At 43.1% G+C, this 26,720-nt stretch overlaps 1 protein-coding gene across 3 annotated transcripts; it reads right to left on the reverse strand.

Annotated features, from left to right (window-relative positions):
* Positions 1-541: 541 nt before the first annotated feature.
* HAL (histidine ammonia-lyase) lies at positions 542-25,547 on the reverse strand. Of its 3 annotated transcripts, none has more exons than XM_038756866.1 (20): positions 25,151-25,547; positions 24,676-24,736; positions 24,557-24,584; positions 24,094-24,168; positions 23,926-23,998; positions 23,757-23,823; positions 23,568-23,605; positions 21,666-21,791; positions 19,462-19,601; positions 17,410-17,457; positions 16,536-16,683; positions 16,352-16,447; positions 16,187-16,245; positions 12,410-12,490; positions 8,486-8,551; positions 8,241-8,406; positions 5,383-5,517; positions 3,188-3,296; positions 3,014-3,083; positions 542-1,127 (listed from the first exon to the last, which is right to left on the reverse strand). In XM_038756866.1, exons 1-20 carry the CDS (start codon positions 25,395-25,397, stop codon positions 978-980), a joined length of 1,983 nt encoding a protein of 660 aa, XP_038612794.1. In that variant the 5' UTR covers positions 25,398-25,547; the 3' UTR covers positions 542-977. The 3 variants fall into 3 exon arrangements, with proteins under 3 accessions (XP_038612794.1, XP_038612795.1, XP_038612796.1); XM_038756867.1 differs by lacking the exon at positions 25,151-25,547 and adding an exon at positions 24,844-24,973; XM_038756868.1 differs by lacking the exon at positions 25,151-25,547 and adding an exon at positions 24,830-24,973.
* Between the last annotated feature and the right edge of the window lie 1,173 nt (positions 25,548-26,720).

The following is a 26,720-nucleotide window of genomic DNA, read 5'->3' on the forward strand; positions in this document are numbered from 1 at the left end:
TCAGAGGATCTGGGTTCTAATCCAGCTGCGCCACTGACCTGCTGTGTGACCTTAGGCAAGTCACCTAACTTCTCCGTGCCTCAATTCCCTCTTCAGTAAAATGGGGATTCACTGCCTATTCTCCCTTCTACTTAGATTGCGAGCCCCATGTACGATCTAATTATTTTGCACCTACCCCAGTGCTTAGTGTACAGTGCTTGGCACTTAAATACTATAATTATTATGATTTGCCTTAGTAACATATACTGTCTCAGACCCCGCAGATTCAAGAGGCTATTCCTACTAGCTAACCCAAATCGCTCCTTTACAATTTAAGCACATTTCCTCTTGTCTTGATGTTGCCCTGAGAGACATATACATTAAAAATTCCCTCTTACAAGAAAAAGAACACCTTATCTATTTACTGTCATCTCTATCTCAATGGCACTAAGTGCTTATGGAAATTCAGAGGGCCATAGTTAGCCACACATATCTATGTTCTGCTCACCCACTACCTTTCCTGTGATGGTACTATCAGAAAAGTAGACAGCACATGGCTGAATGCAATGTTCATAAATAAGTACTTTTATTACACAAGTAATGTTTACACCACAATAGCATCATGGTATCAAGCTAATCAATAAAGAACCTCGAGTTCTGGTAAAAATGCCAGCAACTAAATATAAGTTCACATCTTTCTATTTGAGGGAAAAGTGGTACCAGTAATCTTGGTTATTATTTCAAATTTAAACTCATTCTTCACGGGTAGGCAAGAAAAAGGGAGGGAGACGTGTGATTACTGAATTCTCTTTTCAATAATATGTCACCTTATTTTCAGGTCAAGAAAGTGGCTCAAAAATTTCCCCATTACCCAAATATGTCTGTAACTTAGAAAGTAGCACCTTAGACTTTGAGGAGGAAGAAGGTTACGAAAATTAATTTGACAAAAAATATCTCAAGAAAGAGGCTTTTTTCTGAGCATTGCACTCTGTGACTTATTAAAGGTCTTCTGTCTCTGGAAGATCGTGCTTAGCAGGTGTTTTGATGTGCAATGAGGCCAGGGTAAAGGCTGTGGGAGAAATAGGTCTTGATTCTGGGATATGCTCTCTTCTGTATTTTTCAATGTAAGGCACAGCTACGTCCCAAACCTATTGAGTAGAAAAGAGCAGGGCAAAATCATGAGGTTGTAAGGTACCAGTTTTTCCACATCCCACAGAATATCCATGCTACAGAAGTCTGAATGCTGTGGGACTGCTGTGTGACCTTGGGCAAGTTACTTAACTTCTCTGTGCCTCACTTAGCTGTAAATGGGGTTTAAGACTGTGAGCCCCAGGTGGGATATGATTAGCTTGTAGCTACCCCAGCACTTAGTCCTGGGTCTAACACATACTAAGCACTTAATACCATTAAAAAAATTGGGAGGAGTTTGAGAATTCCAGGGAAGCTTCTCTTTGGTCTCTGAATCAAATCCAGGAATGCAGGAAAAATGAGAATTATGTTTAAAACAAAAGATAAGACAAACTTGCCCTCTGCCTTCTTTAGGACAATTTCATTTTTTATCCCAAGGGAAAGGTTGGATTTGTAAACCAACGGGTGAAGTCACTGAATCAGTCACTTCATCTTACAGTAAAACCCCCTTGTGGGTGCCCTTTTGCAAGCAGTTGGTCACAGGGTGCTGTACTACTATTTTTATGTTTGTGTCCCCTGTTAAGAGTGGAGGTTCCTTGTGAGCGGGACATGCCACTTCTTTATTCTGCATTTTCCAAGTGCCTAGTACAGTGCATGCATCAAGTGGATGCTCAATAAATATTACTACTGCTACAATTAATAATAATTGTGGTATTAAGTGCTTACTATGTGTCAAGCATTGTACCAAGTGCTGGAGTAAATCAGGTCAGATATAGTCTCTGTCCCCATGAGGCTCACGGTCTAAGAGGGAGGGATGAGGAAACTGAAGCACACAGAGGTAGAGTGACTTGCCTAAGGTCACACAGCAGTCAAATGACAGAGCCAGAATTAGAACCTAGGTCCTGAAGCTCAGGCCTGTGCCCTTTCTCTTCTAGACTGTGAGCCCGCTGTTGGGTAGGGACTGTCTCTATGTGTTGCCAACTTGTACTTCCCAAGCGCTTAGTACAGTGCTCTGCACACAGTAAGCGCTCAATAAATACGATCGATTGATTTCTCTTTTTTGTTCTTGTAATATAATTCTCCACCATGCTCTGTCTTTCTATGTAGTGTTCCTCTGAGCTTTAATAATAATAGTAATAATAATGGCATTTATTAAGCGCTTACTATGTGCCAAGCACTGTTCTAAGCACTGGGGAGGTTAACAAGGTGATCAGGTTGTCCCACAGGGGGCTCACAGTCTTCATCCCCATTTTACAGATGAGGTAACTGAGGCGCAGAGAATTTAAGTGACTTGCCCACAGTCACACAGCTGATAAGTGGTGGAGCTGGGATTTGAACCCATGACCTCTGACTCCAAAGCCCGGGCTCTTTCCACTGAGCCACGCTGCTTCTGCTTCTAGAGGCTCTAGACCTCTAGAATAGGGCTCATCTCATCGTTTGACCTAAGAGTTAGTGACTCACTGGGAACTCAGAAGCAGCGTGGCTTAGTGCATAGAGCATGGGCTTGGGAGTCAGAGGTCATGGGTTCAAATCCTGGCTCCACTACTTGTCAGCTGTATGACTTTGGGCAAGTCACTTAACTTCTCTGTGCCTCAGTTACCTCATCTGTAAAGTGGGGATGAAGACTGTGAGCCCCACGTGGGACAACATGATTACCTTGTATCTACCCCAGTGCTTAGAACAATGCTTGGCACATAGTAAGCGCTTAACCAATACCATCATCATCATCATCATCATCATCATCATCAACAGTCAAGCAGAAATTTCTAAATAGCTCTGAAATGGCCTGGAAGACTTTCTGCGACTTCCAAAGAGAAGACTGAGCACTAGAACGGGTTTCAACAGTAAGAAGATAATTCCATCTAGAGTATAGAAGCATGATTAAGACTACTGAATATGCCCTTGCCTTTTGCTCCACAAGTAGCCTATGAGTTGCCTCAATGTCTGGGGCCATGAAGCGATCTTTCATCCAAGGCCTGGAGAGGAGAAAAATAAAGCACATTAGCTAAACATTAACCAAAGTTGGAGTTCATAATTCTTTAGCACTTTGACCTCCGGGAAGGTGTTTATTTGCCTTTACCTGACAACGGAGCGCACAAGGTCGTACACCTTCTCCAATGGAGTGGTCGTTCTCAGGGGGCGTAAAAACTCAATGCCCTGGCAGGCGGCGAGAAGCTCAATGGCCAACACTAGGAGACAGAATGGCAAAATTTAGCCAGGGATGTTAAATGCAGGTTACAACTTACTCTGCCTGATGTGCAGCTTCATCCTTAGACAATGGACCCCTTGAGGTTTCTCTCCCTGTTCACCTTCTTCATGCTCCTTGTAAAACATGTCATTTTTTAAAATGGCACTATACTAAAACTCTATGGATACACATACTAGAAGGACCTTATGACAGAAGATGGAACATTCTGAAGAGGGTGTGTCCACGGAGTCGTTATGGGTCGGAAATTAACGGTATTTGAAGAGATATTAAGAGCTGGGCTAGATACAGGCTCATTCATTCATTCAATCAATCAGACTTATTGAGCGCTTACTGTGTGCAGAGCACTGCACTAAGCGCTCATCAGGTTGGACACATTCCACGTCCCACATGGGGCTCACAGTTTTGATCATCATTTTTGAGATGAGGTAACTGAACTCCAGAGATATGAAGTGTCTTCCCCAAAGTCACACAGCAGACAAGTGGCGGAGCCGGGATTAGAACCTAGGTTCTTCTTGGACTTCCTGGTTATATCTCCTCCAAGAGGTCTTCGTCCATTAAGTCCTCTTTTCCCTGGCTCCCTCTTCCTTCTGCGTCCTCTGTAGATTTGGATCTGTGACCTTTGAGCAGTTGGTATTCACCCCACCTCAGGCCTATAGCACTGATGTACATACCTATGAATTATAAAGTATTTATTTATGTTGATGTCAGTCTTCCCCCCTAAACTGTACGCTCATTGTGGGTACAGAATGTGTCTACCAACTCTTTTATAGTGTCCTCTCCCAAGCGTTTCGTACAGTGCTCTTGCCACAGTAAGCCCTCAGTAAATACCATTGATTGATCCCCGGCTCTCAGAGCTCCCTATTTTGATTTTCTTGGCTGATCTGAACACTCCTCCCCACCTCCTCATCCTTCTCTGCCCTTGTAACAGGCAAGGCCAGTCCAGTTAAGATTCTTTGCCTTCTCCTTGCCTGTTCATTGTTTCGTGGGTTCATTTAAGGCTCTTTCTCTCCTCCCTGTCCTCTCACCTGTGCAAGGTAGTAAGGGGCCGGGGATTCTCTATTACCTGCCTAGATTTTCCTGGAAACTAAGTTGTAAACCCTAAAGTCCTAGCTAGTAACCGAACAAAGTGGCTAAGGGATCTAAATTGTCAAAATTAAAATACAAATACACTTTTATGAAATCCCTACATGCCTATCTCCATTTCAAATTACAGAGATTCTGATCTGATACGTAATGATATTTAATATGATAACCACCTAGATGACACAGTCCTCTTAATGGTGAGCATTCACATGTGAGAGTGGGAATTAATGTTTTTTCTTTGCAACAATCACTATTATCTCTACTGTACTTGTTGAAATCTGAGACTATAAACTCGGTGAAGGCAGGGATTGGGTATAATAGTTCTATTGTACTCTCCCAAGTGTTTAGTACTGTGCTCTGCACATAGCAAGAGTGCCATAAATACCATTGACTGATTGATTGACTGAAACCTGGCTTCATATATGATGAGTTACCTGGGATGAGGTGGTTGTCCTACAATTACTGGGAACTCAAGTAGTATTTCAATCCTTCATGCTCAAAGAGCTGGAGAGGAGTCACTGCACTGAATAATACGTTAAAAATATGTACACTACATAGTATGTATCTTCTTTAATGAAGACAGAGAACTGTACAACTGCATGACCTTGGGCAAGTCACTTCGCACTCCTCTGTGCCTCAGTTACTTCATCTGCAAAATGGGGATTAAGACAGTGGGCCCCAAATGGGACATGGACTGTGTCCAACCGGATTATGTTGTATCTATCCCATCCCTTAGCACAATGCCCAGCAAATAGTATATGCTTAACAAATACCATTACAAAAAACCCCCAAAGTATCAGGCTTATAAAAAAATATATTTGGAAGAGATGGCTGACCCTGAAACACATGGGAAGAATGACGTTCGAATTGAGATTTTCTATATCGAGTTTAGGAGAACAAGAGGCCAAGCTGCCAAAACAGGTTGAGTTCAATATCATAGTTCTAAATGGGGCCTTGTAAGATTGAGATCTGGTCCGCCCTACCTTGTTCGACATGTTCGATAACCCTTAAAGCCTTCCTCGCAGCCCATCCTCCCATGGAGACGTGGTCCTCGGTAGCGGCGCTGGTTGAGAGGGAATCCACAGAAGAGGGGTGGCACAGGGCTTTATTCTCAGAAACTGCAAGAGTCCAGTGAAAATGAATAAAATGAATGCAGCGCTCCTCGTGCCAAAAGGCGCAGTCCCCGAATCAGTCCTAGAGATTGAGAAACAGAGTGGCCTAATGGAGAGGGCACAGGCCTTGGAGTCAGAAGACCCGGGTTCTAATCCCAGATTCGACGACTGCTTGCTTTGTCATCTTGGGCAAGTCACAGTTTCCTCAACTGTAAAATGGGGGTATCCTCCCTCCTACTTGGAATATGAGTCCAATGAGGGGCAGGGACTGTGTCCAACCTAGTTAAACTGTACCTACCTCAGTGCTTAGAACAGTGTTTGACACATAGTAAGTGGTTAACCAATGCCAATAAAAAAAAATAGTTGGGTTTGAGGAAGGCTATGTGACCCGGCAGGAGTGCTGCCGCGTCCTGGGGCCAGATTTCCAACCATCTTGAGTAGAATCATAGGGATATTTCAAAATAATCTAGGCCCCGCTGCTGTAAAGGTAAGGACCACGGTGTCTATGACTTGAGATGGGATTCCGACTAAATCGCATCAACACAAGTTTGAGCTCAAGTACAGTAAATTGGTTGTGGGCAGGGAATGTATCTACCGTCTCTGTTGCATAGTACTCTCCCAAGTGTACTTACTACAGTGCTCTGTACATAGTTAGCCCTCAGTAAAATACCACTGATGATGAAGTACAGAGGGAGACTGATAATGAAGTCTGGGAGAGAAAGTAAGGACTTGGATCCGAACACTCAAGGTAGGAAAATGTGAAAATTAAAATCTCAGGCTCAAGAGAAAGATTTTCATTTTACTTTTGGTAACTGCTATAGAATCCAGACGACACTCCTCACTAATTTAAGGCCATAAGAAAGGTCAGTTAAAACTCTATCTCCAACAGTGGGACCAAAGGATTCGGGGTGGAAGAATGATGGCTGCCCTCCTTAAAACCCATCAGCATAGTTACAGGTGAATTGTTTTATAACCCTAATTTTCCTCACTAATAACCCATCCTGGATGTATCTCCCATTAATTTATTTACTTTCAGTCGAGGACAGAAATGCTTTAGATATCACTATGTCCTCTTCCTTTTTTGCGTGCCCCACCACCCCTTCTTTCTATCCTCTCCCTCTGGGGGCCTGTTGAGAAAATCTGGTTATTTCTACTCAGATTCCATCCTACCGGCCCCTGGTTTATTCTCCAGTAGCTAGAATTCAAGGTCACTTCACTTGTAAATCTTTTGGACTTAATGATGATCAGAGAAATTTGGATCAAATGTCAACTGAAGCTGCTCAACGAGGATCACCTACATGCAGAGTGTGTGTGTGTGTGTGCGTACACGCACACGCTGACCCAATTATATCTTCCTCAGCACTCAGCACAGTCGGAGCTTAACTAATACCTTTTATTATTATTATTCTGCAGGGGAAGGAATAAAGGGAGCAGTACAGAGCTGCAAGCAATTTTGGACAACTGATGTAAATCAAGCAAACTCGAGGAAAATAAGGTGGCCCAGATCAGAATAAAATTTTATAGGGAAAAGAAAATATTCTAGGGCCATACTCAACCTACTTCTTCTAAGCCTTTCTATGTGGAATGGGGTCAAAAACTGCCTTGTTAGCTATCAGATTTTTGACAGGGCTGTAGAAAAAAATATGGATTATGTACTAACCATTATGGAAACAGTGTTGCTTAGTGGAAAGAGGGCAGAGGACCTGGGTTCTAATCCCAGCTCTGCTGCAAGTCTGCTGTGTGACCCTGGGCAAGTAACTTAACTTCTCTGGGCCTCAGTTCCCTCATCCTCAAAATGGGGATTCGCTACCCGTTCTCTTTCCTCCTTAGACTGTGAGCCCCTTGTGGGATCTACTTATCTTGTATCTATCATAGCACTTAGTACAGTGCTTGATATAGTGTTTAATGAATACCACAATTATTGTTTGAACCTGATAAGTTATTGCCCTATGCCTCACCCTTTTCCTATCCATTGGAGTGCAAAATGAAGTCCTCAGCTAAAACTCTAGACTGTAAACTCCTTGCGGGCAGGGAACATGTATAGAAACTCTGTTGCTGTTGTTGTTGTTTTAAATGGTATTTATTAAGTGCTATCTATGTGTCAAACACTGTTCTAAGCACTGGGGTAGGTAGGTACAAGTTAGATTGGACACAGTCCCTGTCCTACTTAGAGAAGCAGTGTGGCTCAGTGGCAAGAGCCCGGGGTTGGGAGTCAGAGGTCATGGGTTCGAATCCCAGCTCTGCCACGTGTCTGCTGTGTGACTTTGGGCAACTCAACTTCTCTGAGCCTCAGTTACCTCATCTGTAAAATGGGCATTAAGATTGTGAGCCCCACGTGGGTCAACCTGATCACCTTTTATTCTCCCAGTGCTTAGAACAGTGCTTGGCACATAGTAAGCGCTTAACAAATGCCATCATTATTATTATTATTATTATTACTTGGGATTCAAAGTCTAAGTACGAGGGAAAACAGGAGAATTGAGGCCTAGAGAAGTGAAGCGACTTGCCTGAAGTCACACAGTAAGCAGTTGGCAAAGCCAGGATTAGAACCCAGGTCCTCGGACACCCAGACCCATGCTCTTTCCACTACTTCACACTGCTGTTGTAGTGTATTCTCTCCCAACCACTCAGTACAGTGCTCTGCATGCAATAAGTGCTCAATAAAATACTTCTGACTGATGGAACAATGTGGCTTTTTCTTGTCACCCTGTAATGGTTGGTGTCCTTACCCAGGGCAGCTGCAGTGCAGTGAGCAATCATGAATCCAGAATTCAGACCCCCTTCGGTCACCAAAAACGGAGGCAGTTCACTGAGTGATGGGTTGCAGAGTCTTTCGATTCTTCTTTCGCTAATTGCAGCAAGTTCATGGACACCGATCGCCAGGTAGTCCAAGGCCTAAAAAAGCAAGGTGTTTTTTAATTTAATTGTCCCTTAAGAAATTAATGTTTCTCTTGAGACATTTTAAAAGGCTTACTTTGGCTGGGTATTCCCCATGGAAATTTCCTCCAGAAATAGTCTCCCCTCTTGCAGCAAAGACCATCTTTCAAGGCAAGTTAAGGCTTAAGTATGAATAAAAAACTCTGAAGGATGAAACACAACTTCTACTTGGAGTTACTTCTGCCTGGTACCAAAGAGGATTCACTTCTTCAAATTCCAGTGAACAGGTGCAAGTGCTTTCATCCATTAGACAGCAAACTCATTAACTGTAAGCTTGTGGGCAAGGAACATGTCTGCCTATTCTGTTTTACTGCACTCTCCCAAGTGCTTTGCCCATAGTTAGCACTCAATAAATACCATTGATTGCTTGAAAGGCAGGAAACTTGTTTTACAGAATATTTCCTATACTGCTTAAGTAGTTTCCCTTGGTCAGAGTATAATAATAATAATAATAATGGCATTTATTAAGCGCTTACTATGTGCAAAGCACTGTTCTAAGCACTGGGGAGGGTACAAGGTGATCAGGTTGTCCCACGTGGGGCTCACAGTCTTAATCCCCATTTTACAGATGAGGCCCAGAGAAGTTAAGTGACTTGCCCAAAGTCACACAGCTGATAAGTGGTGGAGCCGGGATTTGAACCCATGACCTCTGACTCCAAAGTCCGTGCTCTTTCCACTGAGCCACGCTGCTTCTCTTCTCTTCTTCTTCTCTAAGAATGTTCCTACTAGTTCCCTAGTAGAGGTTGGCATAAAATAATCAATCCATCAGTGGTATTATTGAATGCTTACTACATGCAGAGCACTGTACAAAGCACTTGGGAGAGTACAATACAACAGAGTTGGCAGACACTCCCTGCCCATAACAAGCTTACAATCTAGAGGCACTAATTAAACACTACAACTGTTCTACAAGACAGAATACTGGAAAGTAGGCAAGCTCTGAACACCAAAATGGAGAAAAATGCTAGCAGCACAGGTTTGAGGTACTGAAGTTTTTTCTTAGGTTGGGAAGCATATACAGAACAGCAAGCATTCTCTCTCTGCCCAGTATCTCTGGAACAAATTCATAATTTTCAGAACTGAAATTAAGATCATCAAAGGCCAAGCCACTAAGTTGGTTTAGTGTTTCTCCAATAGCTTTTGTGAGAGAGAAATTTAGTTGGACAACAAGGGTTTGCCTTCAATCAACCCAGCCACTGCTTCTCACCAGCATGGAGCCCTGGCTCACTGCAGACAATATATGTGTGTGTTGCCAGTCACTCCCTGAGGGGCTTCACATCCTAATTTTGCCCAACTTCTCGGCAACTTTTGACATTATGGACTACACCCCTTCTCTATCTAACCTTGGTTTTACCAATCCAGTTCTCGTCCGGTTTTCCTCCTACCTTTCTGGCCATTTCTTCTCAGTCTCCTTCACTGACTTCTCACTCCTTTGGGGAGCTCATCTATTCCCACAGGTTCAATTACCACCTCTAGTCAAACAATTCTCCAATCTACAGAACATCCGTACAGAGACGTACTGCTGGCACCTCCATTAGTCCAAAACTGAACCTCTCACCTTCCCTCCCAAATCCTCTCCTCCACCTAACTTTGCAATCATCACAAATGATGACAAATTAGTGTCTGGACCACATGGTCCTTGAAAACAGGGATCGTGTTACTAATTCCTTCTGCTTTCCCAAGTGCTTAGACCAGGGCTCTGCACACAGGAGGTACTCAATAAATAATACTGATTAACTGGAAGGCCAGAAGGTAATGGTTAGTACATTGTGAGTGTTGCAAAGGCTTGTAACCACCTTCAGCGATGCCAGTTCCAGCTTAACCATGGCATATTCATAATCCAACTAAACTTCAGTCATTCATTCAACAGTATTTATTAAGCACTTACTGTGTGCAGAGCACTGTACTAAGCGCTTGAGAGAGTACACTATAACAATGAACTGACATATTCCCTGCCTGCAACAAAACATTCTGTGAAGCCTACATCTTTATGGCATATGATTACAACGACTGGCTGGTATGATTACTTTTCCTACACAATATTCCACCCACTTTGCACTTAAACCTACAATTCACAGCCACAGAACATGTCAAATTCTCCATTCCTAGCTCCAGAAACAAAACACTATCCTATTGAAGAGAACATTTCCTGAATATTAATTCCTACTTAAGTCAAATGACTTTCCATGTCTACTTTCAAGGGTGGGGTTCAGTCCTCTGGTTTTAGAAATTGGCTTTCCCATGCCTGGTACTATGCAAATTGAAAGCTATTGGGTCTGATTTTGCCGTCCCCTCAAAGGAGAATGGCTGTCCCAAGTCTGCACTGAAAGGTCTCTAGGGCTTAATGTTGCTTCTCTCTGTCTAGTGCACAGATGGTACATGCCATTTCTGTGCTGGACCCACTAGGGATGGTTTATAGAAAGCCAGAGGGCATGGAAAATGGTACATCTGGTTCCTGGAAATCCCACCATCACTGCTCCCCATTAACACCTGCTTGAAATATCTCACAGAGGAGCAGTGGGGAAGTGGGGAGAGACATAAATGGTCTCACAGAGGCTGAGATCCTCTGCTTGAAGCAGGCGTATGCTTGCTTCAAAGTATAATGGAAGGTTGAAGGGAGTGAGCTCTACTTCTGCCTGTTCCCAAGGGGTGTGTTGTTACACCCTCAGAAGTTCCAGAGGGGTAAATCGGGCTCGTTGCCCGATTAAAAATTATTAAAAATCATTAAAAATTCACCGTGTGTCATAACTCAACTGCTAGCAATGTAAAGAAGTTGGAAAATGACTTCAAACAAGCAGGGCCTTTTCTATTTATTTCTCAAATCTGAACTGCTGATTAGGTGGGATGATTGATAAACTGGGACGATTAATTTCTAGCACTGCAACTCTGTACAAGAGGGCAGATGAGCCAACAGGTTATCCAAGTTTAAGTCAGGTCTTCTAGGTTCTCTCATGGGAGAAATGAACTGACCTGACATATATGGGTGACTTGAAGAATTAGTAATGGCCTTTGGGATATTTCCTGTCTCTGCTACTGGTAGGATTCTTGATCAGAACTCCCTGCCAACAGCATATATCCTGCAGAGCTACTGCCAGCCCCGCTGTAACAGCAACATGCTAATTTATATTAACATCCTGGTGGATCAGCAGGATTTTCACCTTAAGGGCAGTCAATTTGGCTCTTTCCATGAATTCTAAAGGCAGAAGGAGAGAGAGAGAGAGACTAGAAGAGAGAGTGAGAGAGCACACAAGAGCATACAGCTGTATGTGGATTAGGCTCTCAGAGGATTGGAGTGCTTCACAAAGCATGAACTGTTCTCATGAAGATTTATGCCATTTTGACTCCTGATTGACACTGTCAGCTCCAGGGACATCCAGGGCATTTAGCAGGATTTCTCTTGCAGCCCTTTTCTGTGCAAGATAGGACAAGTGGTCCCCTGAGTCAACAACCCACACAATTAAGGAAAGAAAATTGCCTTTATGTGAGAGGAATGGAAAATTTCTTGTGGCTTTCTAGACAAGCTGAAAACCCCTTAAGATCTGAATCAATCGAAGTCTGTTTCAGAAAACAGGACACAGATGAAAACCCATGAAGTATTAAATTAAAAAAAAAAAAAAATCCAGGCAGACAGATGGCTCTCAAAATAGACCCTTACAGAACTGCCTTTTGTTGAATTCTTCAGGGCATCCAGGGAACCTGTGGGAGTGGAATAAATGCGGAGGGTTTCCACCCCACTGCAGACGACAGCCTCATTCAGTCTTTCCCTGGCACCAGCTATCTGTCTTAGCCATGAGATGTAGGGTCACCGGGGAGCTGAAGGCCTAGGTAACTCCACGCAGGTTGTCTCCTCCCACATGCACGGACTCCATTCATTTTACACGGTGATTTCAGTTTTAAGAGGACTGTGTTGATCTAAACTACTAGTTATCTGGGTTTTATCCAGACGGCCGTAAAAAGATACAGGATTGTCTGTTGCACTGTTAATTTCTGTCATGATGATGTCCTTGACAAAAGCGATGGTGTCGTTCACTACGCCGTGGACCTAGGAGACAGAAGACGGGTTCAGAGCGGTGTTTCCTCAGCCACGGGTGTCAAAAGCAATCCATTCCCAAGCAGCAATACTTTCTAGCCAATTTGGGAGTGCTTCATTTCTGCCTCAGAAAAAGAATGGATGTGGAAGGATAATCACCAGAAGTTCAGCTCTCTCCTCTTTCAGGGGATGGAGGCACTCAGCTCTGGGACTGCCTGGGGCAAAATGTTGCAGACCCTCACAAAGCACCACTATGTTTTCTCTCCCCCAACTCCAATTTATCAAACTTACATACTTTTCAAACAAGTGGGCTAATCAAGCTATCAACATTATTATTATTAATAGTTTTTGCTGAGTGCCTAATGAGTGCAAAGCAAAGTACTATCCACCTAGGAGAGTACAACAGAGAAGCAGCATGGCTTCATGCAAAAAACATGGGCTTGGGAGTCAGAGGTTGTGGGTTCTAATCCCAGCTCCGCCACTTATCAGCTGTGTGACTTTGGGCAAGTCACTTAACTTCTCTGTGCCTCAGTTACCTTATCTGTAAAATGGGGATTAAGTCTGTGAGCCCACGCGGGACAACCTGATCACCTTGTATTTACCCCAGTGCGTAGAATTGTGCTTGGCACATAGTAAGCACTTAACAAATACCATTATTGTTATTATTATTACAATGGAAGGAAGACACAAAATCGCTGTCCGCCAGGAACTTACAATCTAATGAGCCTCAATTATTATGTATTTGAATCTCTTTTCCACTTCTGCTTTATCACCCGAGAAACAGATACTCTCCTGATTTTAAGATTCCTTTCAGCTCTATACAATTCTGTGTTCTAGGATCATGAACTTTCTGAAGAAAAATTGATACTCAAGGACTTAAGGAATATTTACATAAAGGATTTTCAATAATCTATAGATAACGTGAGTCCCATGTGCAACCTTGTGGCAGTGTGGCCTAGCGGAAACAGTACGGGTCTGGGAGTAACAGGACCTAAGTTCAAATCCCAGCTTGCATGCTTATTGACTTTGGGCACTCAATCAATCATATTTATCGAGCACTTACTGTATGCAGAGTGCTATACTAAGTGCTTGGGAGAGTATAATATAACAGAATTGGTAGACATGTAACTGCTCAGTGCCTCAGTCTCTTCAACTCTAAAATGGGGATTTAATACCTGTTCCTACTCCTACCTAGACTGTGAGTCCCTTATGGGACAGGGGCTGTGTCTGACTTTTTTTTTTAGCTGATTAGCTTGTATCTGCCCCAGCGCTTAGAACAGTGGTTGACATATACTAAGTGCTTAACAAACCAGTCACGGGACTGGTTTTCACTGGGACTTCCATGTGGAAGTGGTGAAGGAGGCGACAGTAGAGACATTTGGGCCCAGTTCACCTGGGGCCAACCCAACACCACAGCTGGCCGAAGCAGGACAGAAGGCCGCAGCAATAGCTTTGTCCGTACCGTCCTTCCTGGGGCCATGAATTAAGAGGTGTGACTAGTGCAGCCCAAATTACATATTTCCTACCCATTCATGGCCCCAGCAAGGACCATCACAGCAGGAGAGGAGAAGGAGGAAGAGGAAAAGGACCAACTTCCTCTTATTCCTCTTTCTTCTTCCAACAATAACAGCCTCAGTTAATGCTGCACCATCACTACTGTGGCTGAGGGGCATGTAAGCAATATGCCTCGCAGGATGGAACCTCAGAATTATGACAGTCCTTCCTAAAGAAGGCCTTCAGGTCACTGTGTCCGTATTTACATAGTTATATGCAGCAATGCCCCCTGCCCCTTCCTCCCAGCCCCACATCGCATATTCAGTTGCTCAAAGGGGAAAATAACAGAACCTAAAAAAGACACAGCTGCACAGAGAACACTCGGAAACACTCAGCCACACTCACACACATTCTCTCTATCCCTCTCTCTCTATCCTTCCCTCCAAGAGCAAAGTGACTCAAAAACAGGGACAGACAAAAACTTCCCCAGAGGGTAAGAGAGAGACAGACAGAGAGACAGCCAGGTACTGAGTGAGACTCATACTCCCAAACACATCAGTCTATTTTAGAAGACTGTGGCTGTTTTATGGGTTTCTGCTGGTTCTATTTTACTAGTGGTATAAGCTGCTGTAAACTGATACATGAACTCAATGTTCTTCAATTCATAATGCAAACCTGACTGCAAACCTCCACCATGCAAGTGTGGGCTTTTGTAGCAGCTGGGTTTCTGGGCTTCCTGCTTCAAGTCAAGAAATGCCACCCACAGTAAAGAATTACCTATGCCCACGATAATTTTAAAGCCCACACTAAGAGGCTGGGGGAGAGATGGAGATGCAGGAGATGAACTGATAACATCTCAACTCGCAAAGTATGAAATACATTTACTTTTAGTGGAAACAATCATCACTAATATTTTCCTTTCAGGGTATTTTTTTTTACAGAAAACCACAACGAATTAAGTGCCACTCGTATAAGGATGATGTGTTTGTTCACTGTGGCAAGAAAGACAGACACTTTAATATTCTGGGACCTATTAGACAAGTCAAGGAATGCAGCAGAATTCACCTTATGGAGGGGAAGGATTAGTTTTCCCACCCAGGATGGGTGAGGTAGCATTACTGCTTCGTCCTTTGTGAATGGAACTTCAATTCTAGGGTCTGAACCATGAGAACACATTGCTTTTGGACCAGAATGGTGTAAGAGACCTATAATAATAATAATAATAATGATATCTGTTAAGCACTTACTATATGCAAAGCACTGTTCTAAATGCTGGGGAGGTTACAAGGTGATCAGGTTGTCCCACGGGGGGCTCACAGTTTTAATCCTCATTTTACAGATGAGGTCACTGAGACCCAGAGAAGTGAAGTGACTTGCCCAAAGTCACACAGCTAACAGTTGGCGGGGCCGGGATTTGAACCCATGACCTCTGGCTCCCAAGCCTGGGCTCTTTCCACTAAGTCACGCTGCTTCTCTATTAGATTGTAAATGTCTTGTGGGCAAGAAACTTGTGTTTTGCATCTGGTGTACTCACCCAACCAAGCACACTGGGTAGTGCCCTGCACTTGGTAAGGTGCTCAATAAAGAAGTAGTAATGTGGCCTTGTGGAAACAGCATGGGTCAGAGGACCTGGATTCTAACCCCAGCTTTGCCACTTGTCTGCTGAATGACTTTATGTTGCCAACTTGTACTTCCCAAGCACTTAGTACGGTGCTCTGCACACAGTAAGCACTCAATAAATACGATTGATTGATTGATTGATTGACTTTGAGCAAGTCACTTCACTTCTCTGGGCATCATCTGTAAAATGAGGATTAAATTCCACTCTCTTCTACATTGACTGTGAGCACCACGCGGGACAGGGACTATGTCCAAACTGATAAATCTTGTATCTACCCCAGCATATAGAACAGTTCTTGACACGTAGTAAACCCTTAATAAATAACGTAATAATAATTATTATTATAATTGATAAATACCAATATGTGACTGATTTATGGAGCATTTAAGTAGGGAAACCTAAGCAAATAAATAGAGTTCGATAGGAAGGGAGCTGTACTACTACAGTTCTAAAAGGGAGATGTACTCACATCATTTTGTGTGGAGACAGCCAGTGCAAAATTAATCTAGCCTTCCTGGGTAGGGCCTAATGGTCTTTTCTTTCCCTCCCACATGCATACTCCCTATGAGATTTGAATAGAAAGTTAGTCTTACCTGCGGGCAACAGCGCATCGTGTATGCATCCTGAACTCTATCGCAAAACCTGTGACTTTCTGCAAAAACCAAAGAGGAAAACAAGGTCACATGCCATCACTTACTTTTCTTTACCCTCCCCAACAGACCTGGATGGATAAAGTCTCCTTGCTGAAGATTTCAGACCCGCTATTTCTGACGGATGGTGGTCCGAGTCCAAGAGGGACCGAAACCGGAAGGCTACTTCGATTTGGCCCCGATGAGGTCGCACGGCATGAATATCTGGAAACAGAATACGGACAAACAGGGAAACCTTTATCTTTCTCATTTACTGACTGAGGAACAGCCGCAAGAAAATACAAATTCTGACCAGTATCAAAGGCCCGGGTGGTTCCCTTGAGCACTTCCAGGGTCAGGGCTGCCACAATGTCAGCTTGTCGGGCGATAGCGCTGGCCCTTTCCACTGCCTCGCAGCCCAAGGATGTGATCATCTGAGTTCCATTAATCAGAGCCAGACCCTTTGGAGAGGCAGCAAGAATTAATTTTTAATTTGGGTCAAACAAACACTTAACTAACCGCTTCTTATTTACAACATTTTGATAGTCACAAATACATCTATGCCACCATTCTAAATTGCAAACCAGAGAGCTTGCATTAGAATAATCCAAGAGAGACAGGTAGGTGGTTTTCAATGTCTTATAGGAATAATACAAAATTTAAAAATCCAAGGCTTTCCTTTCTAAAGTTATTTCTATCTTCTCCTATTGAGTTTTCAGGAATGCATATTAAAAAGGCAGGAACTAAAAGCAGGCACAAATGGAATATGAATATTTTCTACAGTATTTTCTATGTCCCCTCTTCGCCTATGCACTTTGATCTTTACCCCTCAGGCACTTGATAGTCACCTTACCCCCAGCCTCACTCGATTTCTCTTATCTATAATTTATTTGAATGTCTGCCTCCCGCCTGTAGACTGCAACCTCCTTATGGGCAGGGGTTGTGTCTACCAACTCAACTGTACCGAACTTTCCCAAGCTCTTAGTATAGTGCTCAATAAATATCATTGATTGAATGACTCCATTTGAAAAAAAAAATCAGAATAGCCCAAACTGGGCCAGAGGGGCAGAACAACTCTGAATTAAGGTCTCTGCTCACTGGTCACAAATATGCTATAAAAACTTAAACAATATGGATTAAAACCACATGGGTGAGTAGACCAAGATCCTTTATAAGAGTTTCACTACCTCTTTAGGCTTCAAGACAACTGGTTTCAGTCCATGTGCTTCCAAGACCTGCAGATAAATGAGATATGACATAAGCTCATTGTGGGCAGGGAATGTGTCTTCTAACTCTGTTATAACTGTTACATGTACTCTCCCAAGCACTTAATACAGTGCTCTGTACACAGTAAGTCCACAATAAATACAATTGATTGATTGTATGATGTGCATCCATGATGAATAATAACCAACTTCACTGGACATCTTAAATGGGTTTTAGAGTTAAAGTTCTGCAAATTTGAGGCACCTCTATGGACCTTCTAAATGCAAGAGATTCCTGAAGGAAAGAGGGCAGGAAACAGTCTCCCCAAAGGAAAATGCAGGATGTAAGAACTGTCTGTGCAGTATATCACCAAGGAACAAGGTCTTTATAAGCCTCATAATTGAGTATGCTCAGAACTAAACCATCTATCAATACAGCCATTTTCAGTAACCCAAGGTCAGTCATCCAGCTTGGGGATTAACCAGACTCCGGGCTTCTTTTTCTTCTTGTTCTCCACCTTTTTGTGAGTTTGCTGCAAATTAGCTTGGCAGAAGTGGGCAGAGAAAGAAAGGAGGAGGAATTTAGTTCATAGCAATTGTTAGTACCTGAGGTGCAGTTGGGCAAAGAAGGAAAGGAGGAGGTATTTAATTCATGACTACTTGTTACGGGTTTAGTGTTAGTATTAGATCAATGAGGTTTCAGATTATCTGTGAATTTAATTATACTCATTCCTTCTGGAGGGAAAACCTTGTTTATCACTTACCCTCCCCAACATCTTACATAGATGGGATCTTCTGAAGGAGATAAAGTCCATCAATAACCTAGAAATCTCCCTATCATGAATGATTAAGATTTCTGATTTAAGGATCGATTTATTGGGTGATATTGGATAAAACCTCAGAAATAATTTAAAATAATAAATATTATCTTTTCTTGATAGGACAGATCTAGCTACGTTTATTTACAAGTGTTGTTTAAGAGACAAAGAACCAAGGAAGAGGGGAGAGAAAGCCTGGAAGAGAAAAGGGAAAAAGAGGAATTAAAGGTAGGAAGCAGGCAGAGTGGGTCTGAGACGGGAGGAGATTGCACACCATATTGATGTTATTTGCCTTGAGATTTTGACTTAGGGTGGTGCAATATTACTGCTTGTACTGGGATTTGGGATGAGGAAGGCTACAACTTATTAAAACATTCCTGCTGGAAAAGCTATACCTAATGAAATCTTTTTTTTTTTTTATATCAACGGATTCACAAAAATCAATTATCAAGCTGAGGTGGTATCTGCAGAAGGATCTGATAGGTCCATGACAATTAGTGAAATATCAGTACTCTTCCTCCCCTTCTGCCTGCCGAAAGAGAAACTACTGTGGGTAATTCCTTTCCTTTAAAAAGGATAAGACCAATGAAGACTGGGGATGCCAAGCTACCCCAAATCTATAGACTTTACTGCCCCAAAATGTTCAAAGCCCTTCTCAGGCCTGTAAAATGTGATTTGGTCACGTGGAAATACAATGAAGCAAACTAATGATATCCCTAAACAAAGGTACCGTCATATTCTCAGACAGCATATGGCCCATTGGGGGAGAAAAGCAGCATGGCCTGGTGAATATAACAAGGACCTGGGTGTCAGAAGGACTTGGGTTGTAATCCCAGCTCTATCCCTTGTCTGCTGGGTGACCTTGGGCAAGTCACTTAACTTCTCTGTGCCTCAGTTTCATCATACATACAGTTGGGATTAGGATTGTATGCTCCACAAGGGAAGGGACTGTGTCCAACTTGATGAGCTTGTATCTATTCCAGCACTTTGTATGGTGCCTGGCACACAGTCAGCGCTTAACAAATACCATAAAAAAAAGGAGAGAGAACTTGCTGAATAGGGGAAAGCTGTAATCTACCCAAATATTAGCTAGAAATATATCACCGCCTATAAAATCACTGAGGCTTTGAATAACAACTTGATCATTTTATATGACAGTTTCCTAACACCTCTGCCCCTAAACCAAATCTGGCCATCCCAAGGCACATTGCCTTACGTATTTTGCATCAGCCCAACCGCTCTTCGGAGACCACATCTTCCCTTCTCCTATGAGGCCGAGAGCAAGATGAGAAAGTGGGGCAAGGTCTCCACTGGCTCCAACAGTCCCCTTCTCTGGGACGTACGGCAGGCAGGACGCTAGGAGGAAAATCTTCAATTACTCACAGCATTCTCTCTTTGATATAAAATAATAGAAACGCATAGGACTCAGTCCTATCCAGAACGATGGGTTCCAGATAAATTTAGGCAGCTCCCGTTACATTACATTCTGGCATTTCCCTGGGAGTCTTCCCTTCCAAGTATCCCGAATGCTGACTTGCCATCTAACAGGGCAATTGGGGAATCAGCTGAGAAAGGTCAATAAGACCAGCTTCAGAGCAGTGATGTAAAATAATGGTATTTGTTAAGCTCTTACTTTGTGCCAGGCACTGTACTAAGTGCTGGGGCAGATACTAGCTTATCAGATTGGCCACGGACACAGTACAGTACCTGGCTTGTAGTAAGTGCTTAACAAATATCAATTAAAAAATGCATTGCAATCTAGTGGGGGAAACAGACATTTAAAAAAATTACAGTAGGAGGAAGCAAAATAGTGTAAATATATTTTCCTAACTGCTATGGCAGTGAGGAGGTGAGGTGAAGGGTTGAAGTGACAGTAGCGAGGGAAATAGAATGGAGAGTTAAGGGATTAATCAGGAAAGGTCTCTTGGAGGAAATGTAATTTCATAAAAATCAGGTGGATTTGTCAGCATTAGAGACCTCGACTTGAAAATAGGAATCATATATTTCTCCTGAAATGGCAAGAGAATATTATAACAAAAATTATAACTATTACAACAGAATGTAACAGTGGAAAGAGTACGGCCTGGGAGTGAGAGGACTTGGGTTCTAACCCCAGCCTTGCCACTTGTCTGTTGTTTGACCTTGGGCAAGTCACCTAAATTCTTTTTTGCCTCAGTTTCCTAATCTGTAAATTGGGCATTCAATACCTGCTCTTCCTCCCCATTAGACTGTGAGCCCCAAGGGGAACAGGGACTGTGTCTGACCTGATTTTCTTGTATCTACCCCAGCACTTAGAACAGTGCCTAGCATATTGCAAGCACTTAAACACCACAACTATTATCATTAATGCACTAGTCAATCACTTTTCTATTTAATTTTCACTGTCCCTCTTTCACTTTCTTCTACTCAGTCTTCTTTCTCTGGGTCTGACCTGTCATTTTTGGTACCACTCAATCAATCAATATTTATTGAGAGCTTACTGTATGCGGAGCACGGTACCGAGCACTTAGGAAAAGACAATACAATAAAATTGGAGGCAAGAGCCTTGCCAACAAGGAGCTTACAGTCTTTGGGGGAGAAAGACAGTCAAATAAATTACAGATAGAGGAAATAGCAGAATATCAGGACATATACCTAAGTGCTGTGGCGCTGGGGTGAGTATCAGGTACTTAGGGGGAACATAACCAAGTGCATAGGTGATGAAAAGGAGAGGGCAGATAGAGGAAAGGAGAACAGTCAGATAAAGTGATTTTAATATTGCTTCTTGGAGGAAATATGATTTTAGGAGGGTTTTGAGGGTGGGCAGAGAGGTGGACAGTTATGAGGGGGGAGGGAGTACCAGGCCTGAATGAGAATGTGGGCAAGGGATCATCGGTGGGATAGGTGAGATTGAGATTCAGTGAGTAAGTTGGTGTGAGAGGAGCAAAGTATGTGGACTGGGTTGCAGTAGATCAGCAAAGTAAGGTAGGAAGGGGAGAGCTGATTGAGCGGCATAAAGCTGATGGTGAGGAACTTCTATTCGATGAGGAGGTGGATGGGCAACCATCAGAGGTTTTTGAGGAGTGGGAAGATAGCAGTTGAGCAGTTCTTCAGAGGAATTATCTAGGCAGCAGAGGAAAGGAAGGACTGGAGTGGGGAGAGACAGGTGTCAGGAAAGTTAGCGAGGAGGCTGATGCAGCAGTCAAGGTGGGCTATGGTAAGTGCTTGGATCAGTGTGGTAGCTGTTTGGATGGGGAGGAAATGGCAGATTCTAGAGCTGTAAAGGTAGAACTGTTTGGATTTCGGGACAGGTTGAATGTACGGGCTGAATGAGAGAGATGACTCGTGGATTGCTCACACTGATTTCAAAACAAGTAAAATGATATCTCTTAAGCATTAAAGTCATAGTAAGAAAGAGAGAGTCTGGGACTCATTGCTTACCATTGAACACTTCAATTACTTGATGGAGGGTTTCCAGAGAAATTCCACTATAGCCTTTGGCCAGGACATTGATCCTTAAAGCCAAGAGCATGCGACATCTCTCAGGGATCAAGGGCTTTCCAACACCTGCAGGGATGACATCAGGAATGACACACGACCCCTCCAGAGCAAACACTACCCTGCTCCCTCACTAGAAAAAGCCAGTATTTCAATCAGTTAATGGTATTTACCAAGCTTTTACTGTGTGTAGAGCACTGTGCTTGGGAGTTTACCATAGAGTAAGGTGACACAATCCCCGCCCTTGAGGAGTTGACAATCTAGCAGACATTAAAATAAATTATAATATAACATAAAGATATAAAGATATGTGCTTAAGTGCTGAGGGAGGCGTGGTGAGTGCCTAACTGCTTAGGAATTATGGGCTCGAGTGCACGGTGATACTATAGGGAGGGAAAACAGGGTGGGGAAAGATGAGATAAACAGTGTGGCTTAGTTGAAAAGAGCTTGGGACTGGGAATCAGAGGACCTGGGTTCTAATCCCGCCTCCACCACTTGTCTGCTGGATGATACTGAGTCATTTAACTTCTCTGTGCCTCAGTTACTTCATCTGTAAAATGGGGACTAGGGCTGTGAGTCCCATGTGGGACACTGACTGCGTCCAACTTCATTATCTTGACTCTACCCCAGTAATTAGTACATTGCCCGGCACATAGTAAACACTTAAATACCATTAAAAAGAGGGAGAGAAAGAGAGAGATTAGACTAGGGAAGCAGCATGGCTTAGTGGCAAGAGCATGGGCTTAGGAGTCGGAGGACCTGCTGTGTGACTTCAGCAAGCCACTTCATTTCTCTGCGCCTCCGTTCCTTCATTTGAAAACTGGGGATTCATTCATTCAATCATATTTATTGAGCACTTACTGTGTGCAGAGCACTGTACGAAGCGCTTGATTTAATACCTATTCTCCCTCCTACTTACTCATTCATTTATGAATGAATAATTCATTCATTTATGAATGAATGAATACGATTGATGATGATGATGATTTATTCAATCGTATTTATTGAGCACTTACTGTGTGCAGAGCACTGTACGAAGCGCTTGGGAAGTACAAGTTGGCAACATATAGAGATGGTCCCTACCCAACAGAGACTGTGAGACCCATGTGGGCCCTGATTATCTTGTATCTACCTTAGCACTTAGTATATAGTAAGCATTTAATAATGATAATGGCATTTATTCATTCATTCAATCGTATTTATTGAGCGCTTACTGTGTGCAGAGCACTGTACTAAGTGCTTGGGAAGTACAAGTTGGCAACATATAGAGACGGTCCCTACCTAACAGCAGGCTCACAGTCGAGAAATAATGGCATTTATTAAGCGCTTACTATGTGCAAAGCACTGTTCTAAGCGCTGGAGATGTTACAAGGTGATCAGGTTGTACCACGTGGGGCTCAAATCTTAATCCCCATTTTACAGATGAGGTAACTGAGGCACAGAGAAGTGAAGTGACTTGCCCAAAGTCACACAGCAGACAGTGGGCAGAGCCGGGATTCAAACCCATGTCCTCTGACTCCAAAGCCCGTGCTCTTTCCACTGAGCCACGCTGCTTCTCTATACGATTGTTATTACAAGTCACTGAAGGCTTCCTGGAGGAGACGTGACCTTAGTAGGACTCTAAAAATGGTCGATCGGATGTGAAGGGGAGTTGCAAGCCAGAAGGACGGCTTGGCGAGGGGGTTGATGATGAGAGAGATGAGATCGAGGCACAGTGAGTAGCTTGGTGTTAGAGAAGTGAAGTATATAGGCTGGGGTATAGTAGGAAAGTGGTGGTGATAAATAGCGGGGAGAGAACTGATTGACTGCCACTGAGGCTGTTTCATTAAGGGCTGTTTTCATTACCTGAGGAATGCGAACGCACTAAATTGAGCTGAAGCTCCCTATAAGAGAAGAGATAGGTTCATTTTTAAAAAAGTCACTGTTCATTAAACTGAGGACAAGGAAGCCACAGAATTAAACTCCGGTGTCGGGGGACGGGGCAAGTATTGAACCAAACGTATTAATGTAAGGAAAGAAAAATATCAAACGTACTTGAGCTTACTGACAGGAATTACGGTACGAGCAAACTTCCCAAAGCCCGTAGTGATTCCATACACGACTGGAAGGGAACAGAAAGCACCGCTTAAGCAAAGGCAACCATTCATTACGGAACGAGACAAAAAACCTCTGCGCAATTTCAGAACAAAAGAAGCACCAATACCAGTTTGCTCTTTCACGATGCTTTCGATAACATCCCTGGATTGCTGGACTTTCTTTTCAGCTTCGGGGGTGAGCTACAAAACAGATTGTGAATTCTTAGTCTGCTACCGATGTCTCCAACGGAAAAGTAGTGACAGGAGGAATAGATGGCAAAGACCAAAAATTTTACCTTGATTTTGAAAAGCCCTTTTCCTAAACTGACCAGATCCTCAGTTGTTAGGCTGCTCCCATCTAAAGAGATATACTACACAAAAGAACTAGAGTTCAGTGCATTGCAGTGGTCGATAGAGTTAGCTTAAGCAAATAGAGAAGTTCGGTGCAAAACTGCCCTTTGACATGACAGGGTTTTCATCACTCTGTCTGAGTTATGCAAAAACCATACTGTAGTGAAACATTAATAAAATAGTGGCTTACCTATGAATTAATTTTAAGCAGTGCCCGGTAACACACTTCATAGAATGTGAATTTGTCCTCCAAAATAAACATAGGAACATTTTGTCTCCCCTTTGCAAACTTTAAGGTGGAGTTAGGTTTATTCCTATCAGTCACTAGCAGGGATTTGAGGAACCATTTCTAAAATGAGCAATACTGTGTTTGGATCATATTTAATAATAAATAAGAGTGCCACTTACTTTTTCGGGTTCCCGGTATTTGCTATATCTGAAGCCTGGTAAAGGAAAAATCAAGGCAACAAAACACAAAGACAGCAGTTTTGCAAGGAAGTGACAAAATGATACTCTGCAAAGGATACAAATAAACTCCTTCTGGTTGAGATGGAATGAAATCTGGAGACATTACATCGCCTTCTATAACTAAAATAAGAATGAGAGTTGGAGCCAGTTAGGATTTTAAATTTTGCTTTAGAAAAATGGCAAGAATTCATTTCACTTCAGTTCAAACGTAACTGAATACACCCTACACGTATCTGCCTCAAACTCAGGCTTCAGATCCGTGATGATGCTCCTGAAAAGCCAGAAAAGAGGCAGAGACAGAGAATCGACAAGTGTAGGACAAAGGAGAAAAGATGAATGATCGGTAAGATTCAAAACCTGCCGGTACAAGCTTGAAGATTTGAATGGGACCCTGATTTGTATTGGGCTCCAGATGCCCTTAGTCTTCTGGCCTTGAGCAGGGTAACTTGTTTTGGAGGATATCGAGGACATTGAACCCTCTCGCCCTCCCCAACAACCATCCCCCGCTCACTCTGCTCTTTCAACTCTGCTTACCAACTTCCACAAACTCATTGTCTTCTAAAGCCACCTCTAATGGGTCATCATGATCCAGCAAGCCCAAGCCTTTGCATCTCCGCATGTAGAATGTCACTTCATCCACCGAGGTAAAACCCCCATTATCCGGTTTGTTCTTCATATAACGTCTCAGTGCCTCTTTGCCCAGCCACCTCACTGTGCTCGTGCCATCCTGGCATGGCACTGCCAGCCACTCCCCTCGGACGTGGACTGTGTACCTTGGCATCTTTTTTAAAAAAATGATAAATCCCCTTTGGGTGTCGAGCCTTGAGGTTGTCCTTCTCCCAAAGGGGTTGAGATGAGAACTGGCAGGGTGTTTACCGTTCACGAGAACCTGAAGCTCAGCTCTCCTGAATCCCCTTGTCCTAATCAGTGCTGGAAAGAAACCAATCAGAACCCTGCAACCCAACCCTTAAACACCCTGGCTTTTAATGCTAATTAGATCCAGGGCTTCAACAAGCTTCATCCAGTCCCACGCTGAGTCCGGAGACACACCTCCTTACCTATGGGTGGAAAGGGTGAAAGTTGAAAGCCTACTGACTCATATGCTCTCTTCACCTAAAAAGAAAGAAACTCCCCCAAATGGAAGGTTTTAGCCCAAGCAAGAATGGCTGCACGTTGTAAATCAGTAATGGTGCTACTGGAGGAAGACAACAGATTTCTAAATTCCCTCTTCATCTAAACAACACAGCCAGGGGCTTCCTTGACAATAGGCAAGGGAAGGGAACCACATCTTCAGACAAAGTGGTCCAAATGAACCTCTTTGCAGTACGAGAAGGACAAAAAGCAGCACAGCGTCCTTTGCCTGTCTGTCTCTGATTCTGGGCAAGTGCCACAACCAGATTTAAAAGCAGAAAATGACAAAAAATATTTTTAAAATTGAATGAATTGTATAAGCATTTACTGTTTGAGCACTAAAAATAGAAACTGTGATTGAGGTAACACAAATCACAATCTCCATGGGACTCACTCTCCTCCCAAAGTCCTTAGTTAGAAGCTAGGGAAGAGTGAGAGTGGGTGTTTATGGCCAGAGGTCCGACTCACCTTGAAAAGCAGTAGCTGGCAGAAGGCAGCAGCAGTGATGGTGGCCAAGGGGCATAAGCAAGGGCATCCATCGGCTCCACCACCACCATGCTACTCCCACTCCCAAAAGGTTCTAATCACTGACCTGGAGGGAATTTGCTAAAATGCATCTCTACTTTTATCATTTTTAGGGTCTTCCATGATAAAATCCCTAGATCAAGGTCACTAAAAGGACAAGAAAGGTAAAGTGCTGATCCTAGCCCTGCCACTGGCCTGCTGTGTGACTTTGGGAAATTCACATAACCTCTCTGGGGCTCATTTTTAAAATGGGCATCACAAAGACTGTGAGTCCTGTGTGGGACAGGAACTGTGTTCGATCTGAAAACCATGTACCTGCCCCAGTGTTTACTGTATAATAAACAACTGATGAAGGCCACAGTGCTTTGTATTACTGTATCTCTGGGGAAGATTGAAAGAAAAATCAATCAAAAGTATTTATTGATCACTTATTGTGTGCAGAGCACGA

Source organism: Tachyglossus aculeatus, chromosome 14, assembly GCF_015852505.1.
Source record: "Tachyglossus aculeatus isolate mTacAcu1 chromosome 14, mTacAcu1.pri, whole genome shotgun sequence".
Lineage (NCBI taxonomy): Eukaryota > Metazoa > Chordata > Mammalia > Monotremata > Tachyglossidae > Tachyglossus > Tachyglossus aculeatus.